Source organism: Mesoplodon bidens (assembly GCF_964165515.1).
Source record: "Mesoplodon bidens genome assembly, chromosome: 20".
In the NCBI taxonomy this organism is placed as follows: Eukaryota; Metazoa; Chordata; class Mammalia; order Artiodactyla; family Ziphiidae; genus Mesoplodon; species Mesoplodon bidens.
In genome coordinates this window covers 8421680-8441174 of record NC_138181.1, presented here as the reverse complement: position 1 = coordinate 8441174, position 19495 = coordinate 8421680, and the positions used below count along the sequence as shown (strand labels likewise).

Here is a 19495-nt window from a genome sequence, read left to right as displayed (position 1 = left end):
CAATGACTTGAATCCAGGGCACAATCTCTTTAGATCTGTCTATTTGTAACATGAGAATAAGACCTCATAAGACTGCTGGGGAATTAAATAAAATAATGTGGGTTACAGATGCAAGTTAGGTGAAGTCTGTTGCTGCTGTTACTCTTGACTTGCTGTAAAGGAACTGTAGTTCCACACATGGAGCTAAGCTGAAATGCTCTTCATATACATGGTATCGGTATCCTTGAACTACTGTTCAAAGAAACACATTTCTATTTATTGAGAAGCTGAATAACTAGTTGTTTTTTTTTTAACCTTTGAAGCTACAGACAGTAAATAAAAGTGTCCCGACAAGAAGAGCAGGATATCGGAAGGAATCTACCCTATTACCCCAGATCCAGAGGTAAAACCAAGAGCACAGCACAGCCATCTCTCAACTGACCGGGTTATCCACACAGTGCATCACCTAAGCCTGGGCTGGCAAACAGACTTCGCCCAGCCTGCCAGACCTCACTGATTCCCAACCCCTGCCTCGGGTGCTGTGCTAGGGGATGGCCGAGGCACAGCCAGACCCAGAGCGAGTCCACAGTCGATAAGGAACGTCAGCTAGAGGTTTGAGGGGGAGCATCTGCTTTCTCTGATGGCCATTTAATCCCCTACCCCAACACCTGATCTGTCATTATTCGGCTGCTCACTAGCACTTCCAGCAGATAATGAAGGATAGACACTGAAATAGTGCTTTGTAATTCGTTAGTTACTTAGACACAAACCTGAGGGAAGAGGTTGACATTAATGGATGAGGCAATGATGGGATTGGTCAGTACTGACTAAATGGGCACAAGATACAGAAAACCCTGCATAGCATGGAATGGATTCCAGATACTTTATTTCACCCCCAACAGCATGAGCAGTAACACTGTATACCTTGGAATTCTGACTCTTAGAGAAAAGATACCAAGGGGAGAAAGCAAAGTACAAATCACTGTACGCTACATGTTAAATCAGTACAGTTTGCGAGCAATTAGCACCCTATCTTGCATACAGCTGTTCGAAGGGAAAGAAATACTACCAATAAAAAATAGGTCTAATGATGAGATAAACCTTAAGGAGAGAGCAGTTGTATAAACCCCCGATCACATAGTATTGGGTTGGCCAAAAAATTCATTTGGGTTTTTGATAACATCTTACAGGAAATCCCGAACGAACTTTTTGGCTGAGCCAACAGAACTGCGCACAGGCTGTGAAGTCAGACCCGGGTTTAAAACCTAGCTCTGTCCGTCTGCAGCTGGGCTGCCCTTTGTAAAATTTCTGAGCACTGCTGAGCCTCGGGGTTCCTCACCTGTGAGCTGGGATGAGATGGGAGTATGTTGCGTCCAGCGCACAGCAGGCCCATAATAACCGACTCCTGCCAATCTCACGGGACCACAGCCAGCAGTGGCTACGCGGTATGTCCCATCACTCTCTGTGACTCTTCCTGGAAGGTCAGGAGACGCCAGAGGTGGACAGCACCCCTTCCTGACACTAAGTTAGTGCGACATCAACGTCCTTTCTCGTCCCTCTGTGTTCTAGGGTTCCCAAGCCTCTGGAAGTCCCGGAGGAAGAGAGGTAAGAACTTCTGCACCGACTCAGAGTGGAAAAGGGGTGGCAGCGCCCAGGGAAGGTCTTGGGCAAGGCCCTTGGGAGAAGAACCCTCCTGCCTTGGGAAGGAGGAGTAATAAATGAAACCACCAAAAAGCGATGAAAATGAGGAATTCAGTGACTCCCGCATGGTACAGATACCCTTAACTTACTATTCAAAGACACACATTTCTGTTTATTGGGGGGCTGAATAACTAGTCTTTTAAAGCTTTGAACCTACAGACACTAAATAAAAGTGGCTGACAACAAGAGCAGGATCTCAGAAGCAATCTGCCCCACTCACAAAATACAAAACATGACACAGAGAAAATTAGGAATCCAGCTTGTGCACACACACGGGTCTTGGTCTAAATAGTTACTTTTACCAAGAACAGCATTGTTTGCTTACCACAAAAGAGATGTCCACAGTTTGTTTCAACAGGGAGGGAAGCTTGATGTAAACAAATCGGACAGTACATGTCAGTGTAGAACTGCTGTCGGGCAGCAGCAGGTGCATCCTGGTGAGAAAACAAGTGCATATTGAGACACAACACACACAGGCTTTTCAAAATTCACCTTCATGCTAAAGTATACTTAACGATACAGTCAGGACTGTGTAATCCTCAAATTTTAGATGTGCACTAGTTAAGGTCTTACAAGTTTGATAAACTTATGAGGCTCCAGTGTTGTTCTGCCTAAACTGCATGGTCTCTACCTTCCTTCCTGAACACAGTCTAAAGATAAAGATAAAAACATATATCTAAAGATAAAAAGCCGATTAACTCAGGAGTTACTCTATTAGAAAGAGTAAGTTATTCTGGGTAACACAGGCTGAGCTAATGCATTCATTAGCTGAACAACAAGAAATGTCAAACTACTCCCCAGGTGTTAGCTTTCTTCTATTTTTAACATGTTTCATTCATACATTCCTGATAGTCGTTACATCTTTGAAGATTAAATGAGATAGTTGTATGTGAAATCACTTTGTAAATTATAAAACACCAGGCCAGCATGAATTATTGATAACAAGAGCTCTGGAACACAGTACCACTAATACGCTTAAACTATTTTTGCATCAGTGAATTTAAGTTCTATGAAGCAAGAATTCTTGTCTGTTTAGTTCACAAATGAATTCTCAATGCCCAGAACAATGTCTGGCATATGGTAGATGTTCAATAAATATTTGGTGAATGGATAAATCATAAAAACCCTCTTTGGAATTAAAATTTGACTGGTGGGTAGACAATTTTTTTTTTGATATTAGGTATCTCAGCATGAAGGTATACAATATCCTACTTAATCCAGCTTCCATAAAATACATTCCGTTTCTGGTTCTTAGGGATCCATATGGTGAAAAGCAAAGAAGAGGCACAGGAGAACAGTTTTCTTCTTTGCTTAAGTAGTTTTAACAACTTTGATCACCGAGGAAAAAGAAAAGGAAAACAGCCATCCCTTAGAGTCACTTCTTTGAAGGTCTTAGGGGAATATATTTTATTTATTTATTTTTAAAATTTTATTTATTTATTTTTGGCTGCATTGGGTCTTTGTTGCTGCACGTGGTCTTTCTTTAGTTGCTGCGAGTGGGGGCTACGCTTCGTTGCGGTGCATGCGCTTCTCATTGTGGTGGCTTCTCTTGTTGCGGAGCACGGGCTCTAGGTGTGCGGGCTTCAGTAGTTGTGGCTCGCGGGCTCTAGAGCGCAGGCTCAGTAGTTGTGGCACACGGGCTTAGTTGCTCCGCGGCATGTGGGATCCTCCTGGACCGGGGCTCGAACCCGTGTCCCCTGCATTGGCAGGCGGGTTCTTCACCACTGCGCCACCAGGGAAGCCCGGGAATATATTTTAGAAAGAGTAGTTTTTCCACTACATTTCATTAAAGCCAATTAGACAGTAATTATTTCCTCACAAGTAAATAATGGGAAAGCTGTTGTCTTTTAAAGCAAGTTAAAACTAAATTCATGGAAACATCTTAATTAGATTAAGACTAGTCATTTGCTTAATCTGAAAATGTACAATCAATAGAATAATAAAAGGTAACTCCAAGCAGGAAAGCAGCACATGCTTCCAAAAAGGAATTTATTGATATATCATCGCAATTTCTTATGCAAGGGGAGTGATAACATCTACTCCTCATACACATGCACAGACTTATATCACAACAGTACCTGTTCTGTTTGAAGTTGTTCCCGAAGCACCCGTACTAGCTCTTGGTTTTCTGGGTGAATGTTTTGATGTGCATTTCTGCTGAATAAAGTATAATATGGTTTTAATATAAAATATTGTTAGATGAATCCATTTTCCTTATGGTTCTAAGTTTTGACCTACACTACTAGCAACATAAGAAATGTAAATGATGGCCTACAACTGTACTCCAACTGTAGGACTGAACATTCCAGGCTATTCTGAGATCACTGATTATCGGCTCATTTCAGGTTTAACTGGCAAATGATGAAATCCAGAGGCCTAGTACCTTGGGGATTGAATGTAATTTCAGACTTACATATAATATAACACGTTTATTTCTTTTGTAAGTTTCTTGTATTATTATGTATTTGAACACTTTTCCATATCTAATTAGGTCCTTCTCCCAACTTTTCACCTATGAGGTGAGAGGGACAGAGAAAAACAAAACCTAAAATGTATAATGTAGAAAAGCCCAAACCTATGATACCACTAATATCTTAACATTAACAATTAAAATGAAGAATCAAAGGCAGGAAGTTAGAGGTCCATATAAAAGGATAGGATGAGTGAAGTGAGGACTGAAAACTAGAAGCAGTGGTTAGGTTGGTAGGGTCAGGGGTGAAGATTTACATCTGAACCAGTTTAGTGTCATTTGGCTATAGCAGTTTTTTCTAAACCTAAATCTCTAACAGCAATATTTTAAGTCTACTCAGTGTCGGTGTTAATCTATAGAAGAACCTTTACTCTCTAGCTGAACCAATATAGCACAGCAATAAGAATTCTAAATCAATATTCTAATGGGATAAGGAAAATTAAAGAAATCCATCCCAGGGTTATTTAATTTTTAGTAAAAAAATTTAAATTTTAGAAAAGAAAGCTGAAAAAATATAACCATTAGTTCAGAGACGACATAAAAACAATTTAAAGTCAAATATCTAATCAGAAGCTCAACATAAATGAAACTACTTGAATTCTGTTTAAACACCTTAAATTTTGGTGGATTATTTATTTTAAAATGTTACGTTCTTATGACTGAATAAATGAATCAGTGAAAGAAAGCTACTCTATGGGAAAAACAATCTTTCAAGGAACAGCCCAGGAACCAGCCTATTTACACACCAGGAAACACCCAGCTAACTGGAAATTCTCAGCTCTTTGACAATGAAAAACCATTCCCTTTTCATTGGAAAAAAACAGTCATGGTTTTCAGAGGATTGATGTAAACCATGTGACTGGAAGGTCTTTCTTTTGGTCTCTTTCCATAAAAGAGAAGATATAAAATTCTTAAATCTGATAGTAGAATATTAGAAAAGTCAAAGTATAGCCAAAGAACAAGAACAAACAGCCCAAGATGCTAAACATGGCCTGTAGCTCAGGTAGCTAATTGTGACTGGCAGCTTTGAGTACAGAACCAAAAATCTAGAAATCTAATCAAGATAGATTGAAAGCTAGATTAGAAGATCAGGAACATACTGTTATAGAGAAAACCTCAGGCCTCAAATGGCATCACCTGTGCTAAAGCCTATGACACCAAACCGAGACTTCACACCTGGCCCAACTGCAGCTCCCACATTCCCCAGGAACGGGATCTGAATTGGTCAATCTGGGGTTTCCTGGTCAGTACCAAGGAGGTAGCCTGCATGATAAGACCCCTGCCATTTCCTTCCCCCAGAAGAAGAAGTCTTGGCCTGAAATAATCCTTACTTTTCTTTTGCTAATAATTTCCTTGCCCCACCCTCCTTCTGCCTATAAAAACCTTCCATTTCATACAACGGAAGTATCTCTCTACTTGCTGGATGGCATGCTGCCTGATTCATGAATAGCTTAGTAAAGCCAATTAGATCTTCAAATTTACTTGGTTTAATTTTTGTTCTTTAACAATATGATCACCTTAGCTATGAGAAAATGATGGCATTTGACACTAAGCAGGTCTAAAGTGAGATGCCAAGGAAAACAGTGGCTCTGCTATGAAACAGAAGTACATGTGTTTTTAGTGTATTTATAAACGATTTATGGTCCTTCTAAGTTCTCTGAAAAGAGAAACCAAAACTGTCAAACCAGTTAAGTTATATGTAGCCCTGGAAAAGAGCCAGGAACCTCTGATACGAGGAAAGCAATGATACCCAAAGCGTGGGTCAGGAAAGGAAGTTTGAATCAAAGTTTACAAATATGCAAGCATGTGGTTCATAGGTTAACCTGCCTACCAGACCCTCTTGACTGGCTTCTGGTATGTCAACACATGGCAGCTATTATTAATGGCTTAAGAAGGAAGACCAAATAGAGAAGATTTTAAAAGAAATTAATTGTAACTACAGAACATTGCTGAAAGATATGAAAGAAGACACAAATAAACAGAAAGACATCCCAGGTTCATAGATTGGAAGACAACATTGTTAGGATGTCAATACTATCCAAAGTCATCTATCTTCAGATTCAGTGCAACCCCTATCAAAATCCCAACAGCATTCTTTGCAGAAGTAGAAAAACCCATCCTAAAATTTATATGGTATCTCAAGGGACTCCAAATAGCCAAGATAATCTTGAAAGAGAAGAACAAAGTTGTAAGACACTTCCTGATTTCAAAACTTGCCACAAAGTTATAGTAAAAACAATGTGGTGCTGGTAATAAGGACAAACGTATAAACCAATGGAATAGACCATAGAGACCAGAAATAAACTTTCACATATATGGTCAGTTGGTTTTTGACAAGGGTGCCAAGACCCTTCCGTGGAGTAAGGACAGTCTTTTCAACAAATGGTGCGGGAAAAACTGGATATCCATATGCAAATAGAATGAAGTTGGACCCTTAGCTCATACCATATACAAAAATTAACTCAAAATGGATAGAAGACCTAAACTTAAGAGCTACAACTATAAAAATCTTAGAAAAAAACATAGAGGGAAATCTCTGTGATCTTGGATTTGGCAATGATTTCTTTTTTTTTGCGATACGCTGGCCTCTCACTGTTGTGGCCTCTCCCGCTGCAGAGCACAGGCTCCGGACGCGCAGGCCCAGCGGCCCTGGCTTACGGGCCCAGCCTCTCCGCGGCATGTGGGATCCTCCCGGACCGGGGCACGAACCCGCGTCCCCCGCGTCGGCAGGCGGACTCTCAACCACTGCACCACCAGGGAAGCCCATTGGCAATGATTTCATAACCATGACACCAAAACACAGGCAACAAACGAAAAAATAGATAAATTGGACTTCATCAAAATTTAAAAATTCTGTGCATCAAAGGACACTATCAAGAGTATAAAAAGACAACCAACAGAATGAAATAAAATATTTATAAATCATATATTTGACAGGTGATTAAGATAGAATATAGAAATAACTCATATCTCAAACACAGAAAAGCAAACAACCTAATTCGAATATGCATGAAGGACTTGAATAGACATTTCTCTAAAGAAGTCATACAGATGGCCAATAAGCACATGAAATGATGTTCAACATCATGAGTCATCAGTGAAATGCAAATGAAAACCACAGTGAGATACCCCTTCACACCCACTAGGATGACTATCAAAAAAAACACAAAGTAGCAACTGTTGGCCAGGATGTAGAGAAATTAGAACCATTGTGCATAGCTGGTGGGAATGTAAAACCGGGCAGCTGCTGTGAAAAACAGACTGAAGGTTCCTCAAAAAGTTACACACAGAATTACCACATGATCATGCAATTCCAGCTGAAAGCAAGGACTCAAACAGATTCTTGTACCCCAACGTTCACAGAGCACCATTCAAAATAGCCAAAAGGTGGGAACAACCTAAATATCCATCAACAGATGAATAAACAAAATGTGGTATATACATACAATGGAATATTATTCAGCCATAAAAAGGAATGAAATTCTGGTAGATGATACAGCATGGATGAACCTTGCATGCATTACGCTAAATGAAATAAGCCAGCCACAAATGGACAGACACTGTCTAATTCCACTTTATGAGGTACCCAGAATAGCCTAATTTCTCGAGGCAGAAGGTGGAATAAAGGTTACCAGGAGCAGGGGGAGGAGAAATAAGGAGTTATTATTTAACTGGTAGAGTTTCTGTTTCGGATGATGAGAAAGTTCTGGAAATAAACAGTGGTGATGGTTACACAACACTGTGAATGTACTTAATACCAATGAATTGTACACTTAAAGTGATAACTTTTATGTTATGGATATGTTACCACAATACAAACAAAGGATGAATTATAATGACTACAGACATCAAAGAAATTACAGAAAAGAGACAAAAAGTTCCTTTGTTTGAATATCCTAGTACGCATGCTACCCCTCCCCTAACTCATTAATTGAATACTTCAGCTAAAGTAGCAGGATGACAATTGCCAACTGAATTTGAATCTGAACAGCTGGACAGCAACTTAAACTGACCCCTCATCCAATCATATGACAGATTCAAGACAACATCCACGTAATGGGGAGCACCTTATATTATTTGAAAAGTTATATCGTAGGTTAAGCCAAAATCTCATCATTTAACTCCACCTATTGGCCCTGTATGAGGTAAGAGAAAATATCTATTAATAGATATTGGTCTCTGCCCCTGGTTCCTGGCACAGAGCTCCAGAAACACTTGCAACTTCCTCAGTGATGAGAGCACTAGGAGTACCTTGTATTCTAATATTTGGTCTTTGACCTGGCCCCTCACACAGCGTTCCTGAAGGCCTTGTAAATTCCTGGGTGACAGGAGTGTCTTTCGCTCTAATGAGGCGACTCTGGGTGGGCTCTTGGATGAGGGCTGCTCCCCAGAAGGACAAAGTCCTGATTAGAAGCTTGGAATGTTCAGCATCCTCCACCCCTGCCCCAATTCTCCAGAGAGGAGGGGCCAGAAACAGAGTGAATAATGGATCACGCCTACGTGAGGGAGCCTCCACTGGATCCCAGCAGTGCGGCCCGGAGAGCTTCAGATGGGTGAACACGTCCACACCAGGAAGGTCCTGCGCTCAGGACCCCCCGGACCTCGCCCTATGCATCTCTTCATCTGGCTGTGCATCTGTATCCCTTATCACACCCTTTAATAAACTGGTAAACCTAACTGCTTCCCTGAGTTCTGTGACCTGCTCTAGCAAAGTAATCAAACCTGAGGAGGGGGTCACGAGAACCTCCGATTTCTTGTGGATAACCTGGGGACAGAAATCAGACAGAAGCTGGGGGTGACTTGGGGACCTACTACTTGCCGTTGGCATATGAAGTGTGGTGGGGAGCAGGCTTGTGGGACCGAGCCCTTAACCTGTGGAGCTGACACCATCTCCAGACAGACAGTATCAGAAGTGAGTTAAATTGTGGGACACCCAGCTGGTGTCATGGAGAATTGCCTGGAGGGGAAAAGCCCACACACATTTGGTGACCAGAAGTGAAGAGTTCTGTGTAAATATAAAGGAGACACAGGAGAGTAACGGTAGGGAAGACCTGGGTCCTTCACTACATAAGAAGGAAAAATCTGTAGGTCTTCTCCTTTACACCTAGTTCTCCCCAAGAAGCTACACAGAATTAACCTAATTGTTCTTCAACAAAACAAGCTCTCATCGTATTTAAAGCTTTTGCATCCTACAGTTTTTTCCCCTAAGCTAGATATCCCCAGTTCTTTCAGGCATTTTTATATGATTTGTTTCCATAGCTTTACCCATTTTGATAACCTCCTCTGAATGTTTTCCAATTTAAAATTCTTGACCCAAACTGAATATAATCTATATGTGACCTTTATCTGATTATTCTGATTAATACACCTTAATGCTGTTAAGTTTTTGGCATCTACAACATACAATTGCCTTATTAATAGAAACTTTTATTTTGGGCTTCACATCACTACAGTCTGTGAGGAAAAATATTTTACTTACAAGTAATAATTATCCATAGTAGAGAAATTAGAAAAACAAATAAAGGAAAAGAAAAATACTTTTAAATAAAATTAATTTTATAAAAATACTTTTTTTAAACAAAATGGGCTAGTTGACCTATGGTTTTGTCATGTGCCTTTCACTTAATTCTCACTCAACAATTTATCATGGATACTTTCAAATGACAATAAATTCATATCTGCATCCCATTCTTAATAGGTAAAGAGCAGATTTTTTTTTTTTTTTGGTATTTGCCTAGTCATGACCCATTTTTAAAACAGCTTGATTGAGGTGTAATTAATCAGCACCATCAATTTTAGAACATTTTCATCACCTCAAAAAGAACCCTGTACCCTTTAGTTATTGTCCCCATACCCCCATCTCCAACTCCAGTCCTACACAACCACTAATCTACTTTCTATCTCTATGGATTTTCTGATTGTGGACATAAGAACAGACTCAAATATATGGCCTTTTGTGTCTGGCTTATTTCACTTAGCACAATGTTTTCAAGTTTCCTCCATAAGGTAGCATGTGTGCATCAGTATGTCATTCCTTTTTAATGCTGAATAATATTCCATTGCATGGATATACCGCCTTTTGTTTACCCATTCATCTATTGATGGATCCATTCATCTGTTTCCACCTTTTGGCTATTATGAATAATCCTGCTGTAAACATTCCTGTACAAGTTCTTATGTGGAGATAAGCTTTCATTTCTCATGGGTATATGTACTTAGGAATAAAATTGCCAGGATATGTGGTAACACTATGTTTACTCATTTGAGGAACGGATAGTTTTCCAAAGTGGCTGCACCATTTTAACTCCCCTACCAGTAGTGTATGAGGGTTCCAACTTCTCCATATCCTCAACAACTGTTCTTATTTGACTTTTTGGACCTAGCCATCCCAGTGGGTATGAAGCTGTATCTCACTGTGGTTTTGACTTGCATTTCCCTGAATGACTAAGGATGTCAGGCATCTGTTCACATACTCATGGGCCATTTGTATCTCTCTGGAGGAACGTCTATTCTGGTCCGTTGCCCATTTATTACTTGGGTTACTCATCTCTTTATTATTGAGTTTTGAGTTCTCTACATATTCAGATATAAGGGCCTGATCAGATATATGACTTGACATGTTTTCTCCCATTCAGTGTAATGACTTTTCACTGTCTTGATGTTCTTTGAAGCAAAAAAAGTTGTTACTTTTGATGAATTCCAATTTGTCTATTCTTTCTTTCGTTGATCACGCTTTTGGCATCATATCTAAGAATCTTCATGATTTACTCCTATGTTTTCTTATAAGAGTTTTATAATTTTGCCCTTACATTTATTTAAATCTTTGATCCATTTTGAGTTAATTTTTGCATATGATGTAGTATGGGTCCAACTTTATTCTTTTGCATGTGGCTATCCAGTCGTCCCAACATCATTTGTTGAAATCTTTCCCCACTGAAAGGTCTTGGCACCACTGTCAAAAACCAGCTGACCATAGATGTATGGGATGACCCATTTTTAAATCCTGATTCCGTTGTACCAATACATTAGCTATCCATCCCAACTGACAATTTAACAAACATGCTTCTTTTGTCTTCTTCATCCCAGTTGCTAACAGAAATGAGAAGAACAGGCTCAGAAGCAGAGCCCTGCAACAATTCAGTGTCCTTCTTTTTTGGCTTACACTAAAACATTAGTCAGCACTCCTGGGAATGATCTGTCAACCAGTTATAAACTCACTTAAATCTGCTATCATCTGGTCATCATTTCCCCACTATGTCCACAAGGGCATCACCAGGTACCGTGTAAAATACTCTACTGAAATCAAGATAATGTCACCCTAATACGAAACTAACCATGCAGAGGTAAAAGAGAATGCTCATATTCTGTTTAATAATCCTTTCTATAATTTTTATAAGAAACTAACAGATCTGTAGTTTTTAGAATCACTGTAATCTCTTTTCTACTTTATACTTTTTTCATTTCTGTTTTCAACGATATATACAAAATTTTATTTATCTCCATGTGTTAATACTTAAATTTCTAGTTTATTACCCCGTCTCTGTTTATTGGTACATAGGCATCTAAGACCTTTAAAAAGTATTCCTGATTCTATAATAGTAATTTTTAAAAAATATTTTAACTCCTTTAATCCTCTCAACAACCATATGTTCTAAGTGTTTCACATTTATTAATTCACTTAATCCTACATAACAGCAATTTTAATTCTAATCTTAATCCCGCCATACTGTCCAAGATTTTTTGTCCCAGTTTTTTTCATTTAAACACTGAAAATGTATTTGCACCTATTATATCACCTACAAGTTGTAAATTCAATTATGAAAATTACATTTTAAAACTGTGATACTCCAACAGAAAATATTAACATTTTATTCAAAATATGGATGATAAATCTAAATTTTTTTCTGACTAGACAGTTGATGACGGGAAAAATACACAGTAGCATTTAGAGCCTAGTGGAAAATAAAATACCTTAGTAAATACATACAATCACTGAACTCATTACTTGCTTTTTTTTTTTTTTTGGTTAGTTTCTGCTTTATAACAAAGTGAATCAGCTTTATTACTTGCTTTTAATATTAAGTATTAAACATTACTAGAAGCAGTCAGAAAGTCAGTGGCCCTTGGAAATACATATTATTTAAATTCTTTTGTCCTTTAGTCTCACCTGAAAAGTGCATATACCAGGGTAGCAATCAAAGCGAAACTGACCACAACTGCCACAAGTACTTGGTCACTTACTCCTTCTATGACTGAATCATCATCCAGTTTCAAACTGTGAACTTCACCTTGATATTTGGCCATTCCAGGTCTAAAAGAAAAAGAGATAAGATGAAAATTAAAAACGACACAGTGAAAATGAAATATATTAATAAAAACGATATAAACGTAGCTGACTTCTGATATATGTATTTTTTTGTAGCACCCACTTGAGGTAGGTTGCATTAAGTACATCTCCAGTGGGGAATGCCCCATTAATGAGTTCTGTAAAATCATTAAAGAAGAAAACACATTTCTCATGCCCAATTGCTCTTTTCTTATTCCTGAATACCAAATAAATTCTCCACATAGATCACATCCCTCATGGCACTGAACGTGCGTCATGGAAAGTACCATGTACGGATACGGAAGGAAATATATTGTCTTCTTCTGTAAATATTCCTGTATTACCTGGCATACTGCCCTGTACACAGAAGGACCTAATAAATATATGTTTAAATAGGAGTGATTTTCCTTACTTATGGTGTTAGTAATTTGAAAAGTAAAAGACATGGAGGCTATAGAACATTTATAGCTATACTGAGACTACTTGAATTAATGAAAATTCTGTTGCTTGGAAAACGATTAGCCTCACTTGGGACTAAGCTCAGCTTATGGTTCAGAATTCTGGGAACTGCCTGGAATATGGAATCACTCTGAGGCTGCGTTTCCTTATGAAGAGAAAAGGGAGGATATGAAACTCTCCCTCCCATATACTAAACTAGAGGAAAATGGTAATACCCAATTTCTATAGATATGAGGGGAGATGGCCCAACCACATCAGAGTCCAAATATCACAGGTTATTCCTACTTTTTTCTGATGGCAAACACTAAAGTTACTTAAAATCTTATAAGACACCTAAAGGGAAATAAAGGCAATAAAATTCAATTAAATATACATGGCTAATCATTATTAACCTGTATTTATGTAATGTCCTGCACTGAAAACAGTTTTATTCAATATCATCATTAATCAGGTGAGTTTCTGTTCAAAGGAAACTTTGAGTGTGAAAGTCTAACACCTTTGAAAAGAACCTGAACTGGCTGCTAGTAAGAAAATTACCTCTCATGGAAGGAACTTAAGCAAACAAACAGATCAAAGGTGGCTTTCATCAGCTTTACACATGGTAATGGCCTGATGTATCAGGAACTTTCTAATGACAGGTTTCAAGTATCCTTCATGAAAGCACACACCAGGAACTCAGAGAAGGAGCTCTAACCTCAGTATTTTATTCAAAAGAAGAGTCAAATGAACTGCCAAATGAAACTGAAGAAAAAAGCCTCAAGTAATCTTGGGGTGGGCCATGTAGTCAATCTAGATTTTTATGTTGTCAGGTTTCCTCTTTTTAAATTGAAGATGCTGTGGCTGTCAGAAGTCCTGTCAGTGAGAACTACTTGCATCTGCTCAGAGATAAGCAAAATGTTATCCTGTGTGGAGTCCCAGCCTCCAATTACTGAATCGAGTTCGAAGGATCTTCTCCTAGCTGTACATTTAGGGATTCACTACTTTGTACTATTTCTTTTTTTAATGGGTTACATTTGTTTCACTACTTTGTACTATTTCTTTTCTTAATGGGTTACATTTGTTTCTATGTCCTTCCAAGTGTAATCAATGATCATGAGACTAAATTCTACTCTATACATTATATATATATATATTCTTATAGCACTGAATCACTTTGCTGTACACCTGAAACACAATATTGTAAATCAACTATAGTTCAATAAAAAAATAAAATAATCAGAATTATATATATATATATATATTCTACTGTATAAAGACATACTTCTACCAATTACACCCTTCAGATGCTGCTTCATTCACATTTCCAAGAGCTCAGAGATCCAGGATACTTTAAGTATTGCAGGACCATGTAATGTTATTTGCATCATTTTATAGTAAAAGTTCCCAATGTTGTTGAAATGAAGAGTTACTTTTTATTGCCACAAGTTCTAGCGTCACTGAAGGAGGTGCTTGGGCTGAGAGAGGGTAGGAAGGGAGGAGACTGCTGGTAAGTCTCAGAGAGGAACAGAAAGGTCAGCTGCACTTCCCTGCCACGTGGAAATCCCAGCCCTCACATGGATATCTACTAACGGTGTCTGACCAACCTGTCGGGGCTTCAGTAGTTAACTTCCGCCAGTAGTTTTTCTTATCACAGGAGTCCAAAAAGGAACTGCAGGCGCTGCTGGTTCAAAAATGAGGTATTATGCCACCACCTCAGTTTGGAAAGAAGCCAATCTAAGATTACAGGGGATAAACAATAAAAAGAAATCAAATTTTCTACTTGAGGAGTCGACCTTATACGCCAATCTTGAAAATGAATTCCAGTGTCAACCTGAACTTCAGTCCTCCAACCTCTGCTCACCTGGAACAAATCAGTGCTGCTGATTTGGACCAAGGGCACAGGCTCTCGGCGCAAGCCCAAGCCCCGCTGCGTGGCACACAGGCCCCGGAGTTTAGCTCCAATTCTGCTACCACAACTGGGACCCCGCTTAATCTCTTAGGACCCCTCATGTTCTGCAAAATGTGAAAGCTGGATCTGAAGATTTCTTAAGTTCCCTCCACCACTACATTTCTCTGATTCAGAGCTTTCTGGAATTGAAAAAAAAAAAAAGGCAGGAAAGCTAAATAACCAAAGGTTAAAATGGTTACAAGTGGGAAGCAGGCCTGGGAGAGCCAGATCCTCACCTTTCCCAGGATACAGTTCTATAGTCTGAATTCTTTTCAAGAACGTATTACTTTAGCAATAAAAATAGAAGCCAGTGCCTGCTTCCTCCCTCCAGAGATGAAAATTAGACTTCAGTGCTCAAAGATTTAAGACGTCTCTCCCCAGTCCCATTCTTACGGAGCACCCTGGACCCTCCCAGCTTCCTGACGGTGCCCTCTGAAGACCTCAGTGACTGGCACTGGGATGTGCCCGCGCTGGCTAACTCTTACCCCGCTGAGCAGCGCATGGGGGATTTTACATGCTGCAGGGGCCTTGCACTAAATGCTGCTCGCCTGAAACCCCAAAGCAAGGTTATTAAATTTAGAAAACATGGCATCTAACCTATTTCATAGGGTCCTATCGAATGAAAACAAGTTACTAGTACTCTGTTGTTAACTATTTGAGATTTACAGAAACAAAACACCATAGATCTTGGAAACGGTGTTCATAATTGATAGAAAAATGGATAACTGAGAGAAGCGGGAGTGATTTCCAGCACTGGCTTTGTTATTGCTTAGCTGGCTAAGTCTTACTGAGTAGCTTAATATATTGAAGAAGCATAAGCTTTGCAGTCAGACAACTGTGTACTTGTGCAAAATCTGGGTCTCAGCTTCCTCATGTGTAAAATACATAAAATTAACTTGAACTATATCAAGCAACCACTTTTTTGGCAAAAAAAAACACAAAACCACTCTAGTTTTGTGGAGTTCATGAGATAACAAAGGTAGGGCACTTACATATTGCTTGGTACATCATACAGGCTCTCCATTAACGGAAGCTATAATATTTTGATTACTATTATTAACAACCCTCAAGGAATCTGCAGAACCATGATAAGACGTGGCCATGCCTTCCTTACAGCTACACTAAGTAGCATCTCAAGCTCGCTTTGATCTAAGCTCTAAGTATGTATTCCCTGGGAAACTGGATAAACTTGGCATACTACGGTGAAGGACACTCCCCTGTTTACTTGAATGTGATAAACAGCTGTAGATGAGAATTAGCCTCCAACTAACTGGAGTAAGGAGATGGCTAAGACAAGTGCCACTCACCTCTCTTTGGTCTTTTCCAAAGCTTTCAGGAAAAACAAAACAAAACAACACAGACAAATAAGGGAAATATAGGAAATTCCGTAACTTCAAAGGAGAAACTCCATGTCTTTTTACCCAAACTCATGTAAAAACATGATGGCCACATGGCTTCTGCAGACAATTACACACATTCAAGAAGTTTTTAATATAATTTCCTTCATGGAGGGTAACTGGAGCTACGGAATGAAATCTCAAGAACACTGCACATCATGCACACATGCATTGTGGGTGAGCCATCAAACCTGAGAAGGGAGGCTGAGGTCAACTGTGTCAAAGCCCTAAAAACCAGAGCAGCTGGCGCGAAGGTGCTCACCCATTACAGGCCTTGCAACAAGGCTCCACATCCAAAGACAGGTTACGCGGGCGTCAGGCTGACTTGATGACTTTACATGCCTAACAAGGGTAATGGTCACTCAAAGTGCCAGGGATCCTTACAGAGATAACCTAGCTTGGAATGTAGAAACTCTGGTTTGACAAAGGTCCAGAGGCAACGACAGAGGAAACAAAGACAGAGGAAACAAAGGCGGGTGAGGTACATTTTATCACTTCTAAAGGTTTCTCTGCTCTTGGTGTAAGGAAGAATGTTTAAAAGACCACTGAGAAGACTTCTGGTAAGATCTTCTACATTCACACAATGAAAAATCTGTTAACTGGGACTCTGAAAAGCATCATGAAAAACTCAATGCTGTCTTGGCAGCTCTGAAAGCTCAATGACAAAACCTAGTCTTAATGGGGAATGGGGGCTCCAGGAACTGCAAACCACAGAAAGGTGTGTCCTGGTAAGTTAACTTTGTTGCACCCCACATAAAAGTTTGGCATCATCTGGTAAAGTGATGCACAACCTATAACTCAACAATCCCAGGACTCCAAGGCATATAGCTAAAGAAACTTACACGTTGGCACTAGTCTCTAGGGATATGAATCTTATAGCATTGTTCTTAGTTAGCCCCAAACTAGAACAGCAAAATGCCCATCAACAGTAGCATGGATATACTGTTATATTCATACAGTGGAGTACTAGACAGCACTGAAAATTACCTATGGATCCACACAAACTTACTATGAATGCAAAGCTATAAAATAACACAATGGGGCTTCCCTGGTGGCGCAGTGGTTGAGAGTCCGCCTGCCGATGCAGGGGACACAGGTTCGTGCCCCGGTCCGGGAAGATCCCACATGCTGCGGAGCAGCTGGGCCCGTGAGCCATGGCCGCTGGGCCTCCGCGTCCGGAGCCTGTGCTCCGCAACGGGAGAGGCCACAACAGTGAGAGGCCCGCGTACCGCGAAACACAAAAAAACAAAACACAAAACACAATGATTCCACTGATAGAAGCTCAACAACAGGCAAAGAAAAACTGTGTTGTTTAGGCATGCATACGTAGGTGGTAAAGAGATAAGGAAAAGCAAGAAAGTGAACATCATAAAAGTCAGTCTAGGGAGGGAACGATGCTCAGAAAGGAACACGAGGTGCTGGAGGAACTCCTGAGGTACGGGCAGTTCTCTTTGTTTTTACCTGCCTGTTTTATTACTAATTACTCTCTGGGCATGTCCGTTGTGTGCACTTTCCTGCACATGCTGTATCGCGTAACGATTCATCGGTAACCCTGCAGAGGTTCACCCTCTGGAACGGGGGCAGCTCGAGGCCGGTCCCCCTGGCCACTGCGGAAGGAGGGACAGGCCCCGGGAACCGTCGCGGTCCCCCGGGCTGGCCGGCGCCGCACACCCTCCCCCGCCTCCCGGGGCTGCGAGGTCCGCGCGGCCCGAGCAGGAGCGGCGGGCTGCCCTCGGCGCCCCGAGCCCGCCACGTCGGCCTCACGGCGCGGGTGCCCGGGGCCGCCCGGCTCCCCGCGGAAGGCGCCCCGCCGTCCCGCCCAGGCCGGGGCCCCGCCGGCGCTCGGCCGCGCGTACCTCTGCACCGCGGAGGACACCTCGCCAGCTCCCGGTGACCGAGGGCACAGATCGTTTCCGGGGCTACCCGCCACCCTCGCGGGCGACCACTGGCTGCCTCCTCCGGGCCGCGCGCGCGGGCACGGCGCACGCGCACTGCCGCGCTTCCGTGAGGGCGCGGCGGGGACCCGCCGGCGGGGAGCGCGCGGGGGCGACACGCAGCAGGCGGCGGGCGCGGCTGTGCGCAGTGCTGGGCGGCTGCGGCTCGGGCCGGGCCGGGCCGGGGTCTCGGCGGGAGCGGGGCTGCGGGCTGCGGGGCTGCGGGGCTGCGGGGCTGCGGGTCCGCGGGCGGGGTGGGCGGGCGCGCGCGCGCGCTGCCGCGCGGTCCCGACGGGCCGGAGGAGGAGGGGCGCCGGTGACGCTGCGGGTGCTGCTGCCAGCTCCGGACGGAGTCGGCGGCCGGGCGGAGGACGGACAGGCCGACCCTCGGACGCAGCCCCGGGCCGAGCCGTGGGCTTCCTGGCGAGGCAGGGCGGCCGCGAGCCCGGGCGGGAAGATGTTCAACGTGGAGTCCCTGGAGCGGGTGGAGCTGTGCGAGAGCCTCCTCACTTGGGTAGGTGGCGACGCGGTCCGGAGGCCCCCTCCCCCAGGGCGCCGTCCTGGGATCTCCCCGCGCCCCGGGCGGGCGCCGAGGGCGCCGGTGCCGTCACATCCGGGGCCCGGGGCGGGGGCCGGGACGCCGGCGCTGGCGGCGTCCACGGCGGGAGGCCCGGCTGGGTCCGAGGGAAACTCGCGGGGCCCGCGGGGCCGGGCGGAGGCCGAGGACGGGTGCGGGCGGCGCTGTCACCAGGCGGCTCCCCGCGCCTCCGGGGGTCGGCGGGGGGGGCACCCGAGACCCCGGCCCGACGCTGCCGCCTTTGTTGTCCCGCTCGCCGGGACAGCGCAGCCCTGGAGGATGAGCGGCGCGGGGCGCGGAGGGAGAGGGCTTCCCGGGAGGGCGGAGGGTAGGAGAAGGACCCGCAGCCCGGCCTCCGCAATAGGAGAGGAGAAAGTGAGCGGCGTGGAGGTGCCTAGGGAAGGTGTTCGAGGTGAAAATAAGTCTGGAAGGTGTTTAGGCATCAGTAGTGGGACTCGACATTTGGGGGGCAACGTTGTGCCATTCTAATTTTAAATTATCAAATGCTAGGATTCTCACATGTGCATGTAAATATGTGTTCCGTTCTAATGCCAACTAATCGTGCCTTTAGCAGCCTCTTGTACAGGTGGACGTAAAGCCCAAGCTTGTGTGTTTCCCAAAGTGCGGTGTCAGTTCCTGGGTTGTGCCTGTGTGTGTATCTACGGGATAAACCTGGTGCTTCTTTGGGGAGCTTTCGTTTTACTCATTGCTAAAATGTTAAATAC

General features: G+C 42.6%; 2 protein-coding genes across 10 annotated transcripts in view; one reads left to right on the top strand and one right to left on the bottom strand.

Annotated features, from left to right (window-relative positions):
• RNF170 (ring finger protein 170) overlaps window positions 1-18285 on the bottom strand; it is a 30442-nt gene extending 12157 nt beyond the window's left edge. The window contains exons 1-7 of one of the 9 annotated variants that reach the window (XM_081220936.1): window positions 18116-18205; window positions 17721-17866; window positions 16522-16601; window positions 14519-14648; window positions 12318-12461; window positions 3759-3837; window positions 2006-2114 (exon numbers count right to left, since the gene is read on the bottom strand). In XM_081220936.1, coding sequence (XP_081077062.1) covers window positions 2006-2114; window positions 3759-3837; window positions 12318-12454 — 325 coding nt within the window. In that variant the 5' untranslated portion in view covers window positions 12455-12461; window positions 14519-14648; window positions 16522-16601; window positions 17721-17866; window positions 18116-18205. Of the gene's footprint in view, window positions 1-2005; window positions 2115-3758; window positions 3838-12317; window positions 12462-14518; window positions 14649-16521; window positions 16618-17720; window positions 17867-18115 lie in introns of those variants that run through there. The other 8 variants (XM_081220935.1, XM_081220934.1, XM_081220938.1 and 5 more) reach the window with 8 other exon arrangements.
• A 269-nt stretch (window positions 18286-18554) lies between these two features.
• HOOK3 (hook microtubule tethering protein 3) overlaps window positions 18555-19495 on the top strand; it is a 104928-nt gene continuing 103987 nt past the window's right edge. The window contains exon 1 of the mRNA XM_081220931.1: window positions 18555-18707. Within this exon, the coding sequence (XP_081077057.1) occupies window positions 18651-18707 (57 nt within the window). The 5' untranslated portion in view covers window positions 18555-18650. The remainder of the gene's footprint in view (window positions 18708-19495) is intronic.